This window comes from Xenopus tropicalis, chromosome 7, assembly GCF_000004195.4.
Source record: "Xenopus tropicalis strain Nigerian chromosome 7, UCB_Xtro_10.0, whole genome shotgun sequence".
NCBI classification, from domain to species: domain Eukaryota; kingdom Metazoa; phylum Chordata; class Amphibia; order Anura; family Pipidae; genus Xenopus; species Xenopus tropicalis.
In genome coordinates this window covers 129571032-129578976 of record NC_030683.2, presented here as the reverse complement: position 1 = coordinate 129578976, position 7945 = coordinate 129571032, and the positions used below count along the sequence as shown (strand labels likewise).

Here is a 7945-nt window from a genome sequence, read left to right as displayed (position 1 = left end):
ATCTATCTTACCAGATGTGCCAGTTATTTCTCTCCTGCACTTGGGACCCCCATCTGTAGGTGGGTGGGGATATGATTCAACTTTAGCTGTTGACCCCCAAGTCTCTGATGCTGGAGTGGGGGGGGGGTGGGAGGCAATACAGAACATTCTACAGAGGGACCCCAACAACGTGATTTGTGGGCCATGAAGGGGGCGGGGTTTGGGTGGGGTTTTGGCCAAATAGGGTGTGGCCAGTTTTATAATGGGGCTAATATCTGGGGCCCCCTGATTTTCTAACTTACTAACCTGGTTACTATTGGCAGAGGGGATTTCCTGAGGGCCCTGTGCTGCCTCTCAAGGGATTCTGGGAGTAGAGGCCCGACAATAGTCACAATAATCAGAGGCACAAAGTGATCTCTTTCCATGACTTTTAGTAAACAGACACACCTCTTTCCATGCCAGAAAGCATGCTGGGAGTTGTAGTTAATAATCAGAAAATGAGGTAATTAAAAAAAAAAAATCACTGTTTCCATCTTCAAACGGGGGACAATAAAATGTTGCAGCCTTGTGCCTTTATATGGGCACAGAACCCCTCAGTGACTGCTAATATCCTTATCATTTACAGTAGGGGGTACATTATCCCTTATAATACATGAGTGATACTCAGAGTTCCCTGTATAACTCAGCCTGCAGCCTTGTGCCTTTATATGGGGGGCACAGAACCCCTCAGTGACTGCTAATATCCTTATCATTTACAGTAGGGGTACATTATCCCTTATAATACATGAGTGATACTCAGAGTTCCCTGTATAACTCAGCCTGCAGCCTTGTGCCTTTATATGGGCACAGAACCCCTCAGTGACTGCTTAATATCCTTATCATTTACAGTAGGGGGGTACATTATCCCTTATAATACATGAGTGATACTCAGAGTTCCCTGTATAACTCAGCCTGCAGCCTTGTGCCTTTATATGGGGGGCACAGAACCCCTCAGTGACTGCTAATATCCTTATCATTTACAGTAGGGGGTACATTATCCCTTATAATACATGAGCGATACTCAGAGTTCCCTGTATAACTCAGCCTGCAGCCTTGTGCCTTTATATGGGCACAGAACCCCTCAGTGACTGCTAATATCCTTATCATTTACAGTAGGGGGTACATTATCCCTTATAATACATGAGTGATACTCAGAGTTCCCTGTATAACTCAGCCTGCAGCCTTGTGCCTTTATATGGGGGGCACAGAACCCCTCAGTGACTGCTAATATCCTTATCATTTACAGCAGGGGCTACATTATCCCTTCTTAAAGATACAGACATATGCATAGGATATATAAGTGTATATGATCCAACGCTTTGGATTCCCCCCCCCAGCCCCAACCTTCCTGTTCATAATCAGAGCTCCTGACATGAGGATAACAGGGGCAATTATAATTCTAGGGGCTGGGGTAAGAAAATGCTCAAAGGGAGCTTCCTGGTTCTTTGTTCTTTCATGGGCAGCCTAGTGTTGAAATGTGCCCTTTATTATTATTATATATGCACAGAGGTAAATTTATCCTTTAATCTGCCTGTCAGTGACTTGGGAATAAAGAAAACACCCACACCCCCTACCCATATGTATAAATACAAATATACAGAGAAGGAATGCTCTGGGCACACAATAAGCTGTACCCCCATACTGTACTGTCTAAGGGAAACACTATGGCACCCCCTACCCATATGTATAAATACAAATATACAGAGAAGGAATGTTCTGGGCACACAATAAGCTGTACCCCCATACTGTACTGTCTAAGGGAAACACTATGGCACCTCCTACCCATATGTATAAATACAAATATACAGAGAAGGAATGTTCTGGGCACACAATAAGCTGTACCCCCATACTGTACTGTCTAAGGAAACACTATGGCACCTCCTACCCATATGTATAAATACAAATATACAGAGAAGGAATGTTCTGGGCACACAATAAGCTGTACCCCCATACTGTACTGTCTAAGGGAAACACTATGGCACCCCCTACCCATATGTATAAATACAAATATACAGAGAAGGAATGTTCTGGGCACACAATAAGCTGTACCCCCATACTGTACTGTCTAAGGGAAACACTATGGCACCCCCTACCCATATGTATAAATACAAATATACAGAGAAGGAATGTTCTGGGCACACAATAAGCTGTACCCCCATACTGTACTGTCTAAGGGAAACACTATGGCACCCCCTACCCATATGTATAAATACAAATATACAGAGAAGGAATGTTCTGGGCACACAATAAGCTGTACCCCTATACTGTATCATTATATGAATATAACACACCCCGGTATCTCCCTGCCTGGATTCGCTCGTGGAAGTGACTCAAGCCCAATAAAAGGGCCGTTCCTGGATGAGACAGCCTGTAATAATCTCGCTGTCTCTCCGCGCTCGGGGGCCGCTCCCTCCTGAGATATAAATGGCTTTAATGAAAGGTACATTCTCCCTGCCCCCTGGGCCTGTTCTTATGTTACTGGCAGTTATTAATCAGGATACTCCCTGCTCACGTGGGGGGTAATTGCTCCCCTCGGCATCGTGGGAAATAAATCATTTGCGCAGAGACTGCCCTTAATGTCCTGAAGCTTTAGACTTTACAGTTGCCCTCTGGCTAACTGTAATATATATTCTAGTCCCTCCCACTGCTTCTGTTACCTTCCCCTCCCCGTAAGCTTCCATCAGAGTCTCCTAACCCCACCCACTGCTTGTGTCACAGTCTCACTGACCCTTCACTGTAAGCTTCCATCAGAGTCTTCTAACCCCACCCACTGCTTGAGTGACAGTCTCACTGACCCTCCACTGTATGCCTCCATCAGAGTCTTCTAACCCCACCCACTGCTATTAAGCTGGAATTCTGGGGGGCAGTCAGTGTCGGTGACCGATGAGCCATCGATGCACTCGGAATCATATTTAGAAACCATTTATTCTCTACTCAGAAACATTTGCATTCTCAGGTTTATTCAGCGGCTCTATAGAAAGGCGGGGCTACAGAGGAAGAATCAGAAAGGCGGGGCTACAGAGTAGGCGGTATCACTAAGGCGGGGCTACAGAGAAGGCGGTATCAGAAAGGCGGGGCTACAGAGAAGGAGATGTCTGGCACAGAACAGTCCCTAAATCATTTACACACTTGGGGAAAATAGATAGAAATGAGGGTAAAAAAAAGTGTAACAATCATTTATATCAGAGAATTCAGTTATTTTGTTCCCTGTATTTGTACCGCTCAATGGGAAAGCGCTATTGGCTGTCACTCCTGTCCCAAGGGGAGATAAACCCAAATGTAAACATTTGTCTGATGAAATAGAAAATCATTCTAAGTAACTTCCCAATATCCATTCATTCACTGTCATTGTATCTGTCTGTCCCTTTCCCTTCCCTGCACTGCTGGTTCTGACTCCTGATACAACTCCCCAATACCCATTCATTCCTCATTCTCACTGGGTTTATAGTTATGTGTAACTGTCACTGTGTCTGTCCCTTTCCCTTCCCTGCACTGCTGGTTCTGACTCCTGATACAACTCCCCAATACCCATTCATTCCTCATTCTCACTGGGTTTATAGTTATGTGTAACTGTCACTGTGTCTGTCCCTTTCCCTTCCCTGCACTGCTGGTTCTGACTCCTGATACAACTCCCCAATATCCATTCATCCCTCATTCTCACTGGGTTTATAGTTATGTGTTACTGTCACTGTGTCTGTCCCTTTCCCTTCTCTGCACTGCTGGTTCTGACTCCTGATACAACTCCCCAATATCCATTCATCCCTCATTCTCACTGGGTTTATAGTTATGTGTAACTGTCACTGTGTCTGTCCCTTTCCCTTCCCTGCACTGCTGGTTCTGACTCCTGATACAACTCCCCAATATCCATTCATCCCTCATTCTCACTGGGTTTATAGTTATGTGTAACTGTCACTGTGTCTGTCCCTTTCCCTTCCCTGCACTGCTGGTTCTGACTCCTGATACAACTCCCCAATATCCATTCATCCCTCATTCTCACTGGGTTTATAGTTATGTGTAACTGTCACTGTGTCTGTCCCTTTCCCTTCCCTGCACTGCTGGTTCTGACTCCTGATACAACTCCCCAATATCCATTGATCCCTCATTCTCACTGGGTTTATAGTTATGTGTAACTGTCACTGTGTCTGTCCCTTTCCCTTCCCTGCACTGCTGGTTCTGACTCCTGATACAACTCCCCAATACCCATTCATTCCTCATTCTCACTGGGTTTATAGTTATGTGTAACTGTCACTGTGTCTGTCCCTTTCCCTTCCCTGCACTGCTGGTTCTGACTCCTGATACAACTCCCCAATATCCATTCATCCCTCATTCTCACTGGGTTTATAGTTATGTGTAACTGTCACTGTGTCTGTCCCTTTCCCTTCCCTGCACTGCTGGTTCTGACTCCTGATACAACTCCCCAATATCCATTCATCCCTCATTCTCACTGGGTTTATAGTTATGTGTAACTGTCACTGTGTCTGTCCCTTTCCCTTCCCTGCACTGCTGGTTCTGACTCCTGATACAACTCCCCAATATCCATTCATCCCTCATTCTCACTGGGTTTATAGTTATGTGTAACTGTCACTGTGTCTGTCCCTTTCCCTTCCCTGCACTGCTGGTTCTGACTCCTGATACAACTCCCCAATACCCATTCATTCCTCATTCTCACAGGGTTTATAGTTATGTTTACACTATTTAAGCACCACATTCAGGGTTCTTGAGAACATAAGGACAGACCAAGTTGGCAAATAAACAGATAAAGCAGCGCCTCCCAGACTAACTGTGTGGGACTTTCCGCATTGTCAAGTAAAGAAAATGAATTCACGGTGGGCGCAGTTTCCCAGCACCATGTTGGGCGCAGTTGCCCTATTGGCCGAGGCTGGAGGGGTGGGGGGGTTATGATTAGGGCAGTTGGGCGAGATGACTAGAGGCTGGAGGCAATAAAATGAAAATTCCATAGGATCCTCTTAAACGATTGTCCTGTAGATCCACCTTTGGAAGTTGGCCACTGCAGTATATACTCCGGGGTATTTGGGGTTCGCGCAGCTGTGACCCCAGGATACAACGCCATAGACCTTCCCATCGCACACCAGGGGGCCCCCAGAATCTCCCTACAAGAGAACGACAGGGTAACCACGGATCTTCCACGGAGTTCCAAAAAAATGTTTTCTTGTACAGGTATCGGACCCCTTATCCGGAAACCCATTATCCAGAAAATTCTGAATTACAGGAAGGTCATCTCCCATAGACTCCATTTTAATCAAATAATTCACATTTTTAAAAATGATTCCCTTTTCTCTGTAATAATAAAACAGTACCTGTACTTGATCCCAACTAAGATATAATTACCCCTTATTGGGGCAGAACAGCCCTATTGGGTTTATTTCATGGTTAAATGATTCCCTTTTCTCTGTAATAATAAAACAGTAACTGTACTTGATCCCAACTAAGATATAATTACCCCTTATTGGGGCAGAACAGCCCTATTGGGTTTATTTAATGGTTAAATGATTCCCTTTTCTCTGTAATAATAAAACAGTACCTGTACTTGATCCCAACTAAGATATAATTACCCCTTATTGGGGGCAGAACAGCCCTATTGGGTTTATTTAATGGTTAAATGATTCCCTTTTCTCTGTAATAATAAAACAGTACCTGTACTTGATCCCAACTAAGATATAATTACCCCTTATTGGGGGCAGAACAGCCCTATTGGGTTTATTTAATGGTTAAATGATTCCCTTTTCTCTGTAATAATAAAACAGTACCTGTACTTGATCCCAACTAAGATATAATTACCCCTTATTGGGGCAGAACAGCTCTATTGGGTTTATTTAATGGTTAAATGATTCCCTTTTCTCTGTAATAATAAAACAGTACCTGTACTTGATCCCAACTAAGATATAATTACCCCTTATTGGGGCAGAACAACCCTATTGGGTTTAATTAATGTTTAAATAATTTTTTTTAGTAGACTTAAGGTAGGAGATCTGAATTGGGGAAAGATCTCTTATCCAGAAAACCCCAGGTTGTGAGCATTCTGGATAATGGGTGCCATACCTGTATTGAGCAATGGCATCTTTACTAGGGCAGGGTTGGACTGGGGGTACGGGGCCCCCCGCCATAGTATAAAACCCACCTGACAGGCATCTTTTCCTCCAGTGATGAAGCCGGCACAGATCATGTTGCTTGTGATGTGTCCGGCGTAGGAGGCGGAGCTGTTACATTTTCGCATTGGAACTATGGGCAGTTTCACACTTCGCAGGGTATCCGAGGGCTTCCCTCCAATGGTGCTGGTGAAACCCCAGCCAGAAACTTGGCACAAACGGCCTTCAATAGGACTTACCCCTTGTATGGGCAACGGCACTACTGATACAAACGCGTTGTAAAATGCCGGGCGATTTAGCTGCAAGAAAATGGGGATCAGATAGGATCTGTGCCACTGTGACAGAATGCTCTGTTATACAGATAGCTAGAATCTCAGCCATAAAGCAGGGCAGGACTGCTGCTTACAATGGGGGGGGGGATCAGATAGGATCTGTGCCACTGTGACAGAATGCTCTGTTATACAGATAGCTAGAATCTCAGCCATAAAGCAGGGCAGGACTGCTGCTTACAATGGGGGGGGGGATCAGATAGGATCTGTGCCACTGTGACAGAATGCTCTGTTATACAGATAGCTAGAATCTCAGCCATAAAGCAGGGCAGGACTGCTGCTTACAATGGGGGGATCAGATTGGGTCTGTGCCACTGTGACAGAATGCTCTGTTATACAGATAGCTAGAATCTCAGCCATAAAGCAGGGCAGGACTGCTGCTTACAATGGGGGGATCAGATAGGATCTGTGCCACTGTGACAGAATGCTCTGTTATACAGATAGCTAGAATCTCAGCCATAAAGCAGGGCAGGACTGCTGCTTACAATGGGGGGGATCAGATAGGATCTGTGCCACTGTGACAGAATGCTCTGTTATACAGATAGCTAGAATCTCAGCCATAAAGCAGGGCAGGACTGCTGCTTACAATGGGGGGGATCAGATAGGATCTGAGCCACTGTGACAGAATGCTCTGTTATACAGATAGCTAGAATCTCAGCCATAAAGCAGGGCAGGACTGCTGCTTACAATGGGGGGGATCAGATAGGATCTGTGCCACTGTGACAGAATGCTCTGTTATACAGATAGCTAGAATCTCAGCCATAAAGCAGGGCAGGACTGCTGCTTACAATGGGGGGATCAGATAGGGATTTTTTTATTGGTATAAACTTAACAAATAATAAATCTTTCAAAACAAACAAAACAATGTACAACTATTTACAAACTGTAAGCAAAGAAATTAGCCATTTTGACTTGAAATTGCCTTTCCATTGCCCATGAAATAAAGCACTTGCATTCAATACATATCCCATTCCCCACACAAACCAAAAGAGGACAAACTGCAATTTCAAAAAAACAAAAACAACTTGCCGGCAGTAGCGCTGAGGTGATGGCGCCCATTCATAACATTCAAATGTACCTACAAGATTTCCCCCAGAAAAGCTGGTACAAACTGTCCTAATGGCAAGGAGAAGGACAAGGACACTCACAGATTGATATTTCTCCATTTTGAGGTATTTGAGGTGCAGCGTCTGATCTCCCTTTCCTTCAGGAAACCCAAATCGGCCACCACAGACTTCACTATAAGGTCAATAACAACATCCTCCTGGCCGAGTGATCTCCTACAGCGGGATTGCCATAGGTGGTACCTCATTACTGATATTATCATGTACATGGATCCTGCATCCAGGGGGTGTGGGACAGACAGGATCCCATAGGCCGCATTGGCATAAGAGAGCTGCCTAATGTGTGGTACTTTGAGAGTCTCTGCCAACTGAAACCGCACAGTCTTTGTCACAGGGCAATCAACCAGAAAATGTTCCTGGGTCTCAT

The 7945-nt window shown here is 44.8% G+C and overlaps 1 protein-coding gene across 1 annotated transcript; it reads right to left on the bottom strand.

The window, feature by feature from the left end:
* Nucleotides 1-4636: 4636 nt before the first annotated feature.
* On the bottom strand, nucleotides 4637-7513 carry LOC101730792 (trypsin-3). The gene is made up of 3 exons (XM_031906583.1): nucleotides 7484-7513; nucleotides 6158-6424; nucleotides 4637-5129 (listed from the first exon to the last, which is right to left on the bottom strand). The coding sequence occupies exons 1-3, from the start codon at nucleotides 7511-7513 to the stop codon at nucleotides 4986-4988; spliced, it is 441 nt and encodes a 146-aa protein (XP_031762443.1). The 3' UTR covers nucleotides 4637-4985.
* Between the last annotated feature and the right edge of the window lie 432 nt (nucleotides 7514-7945).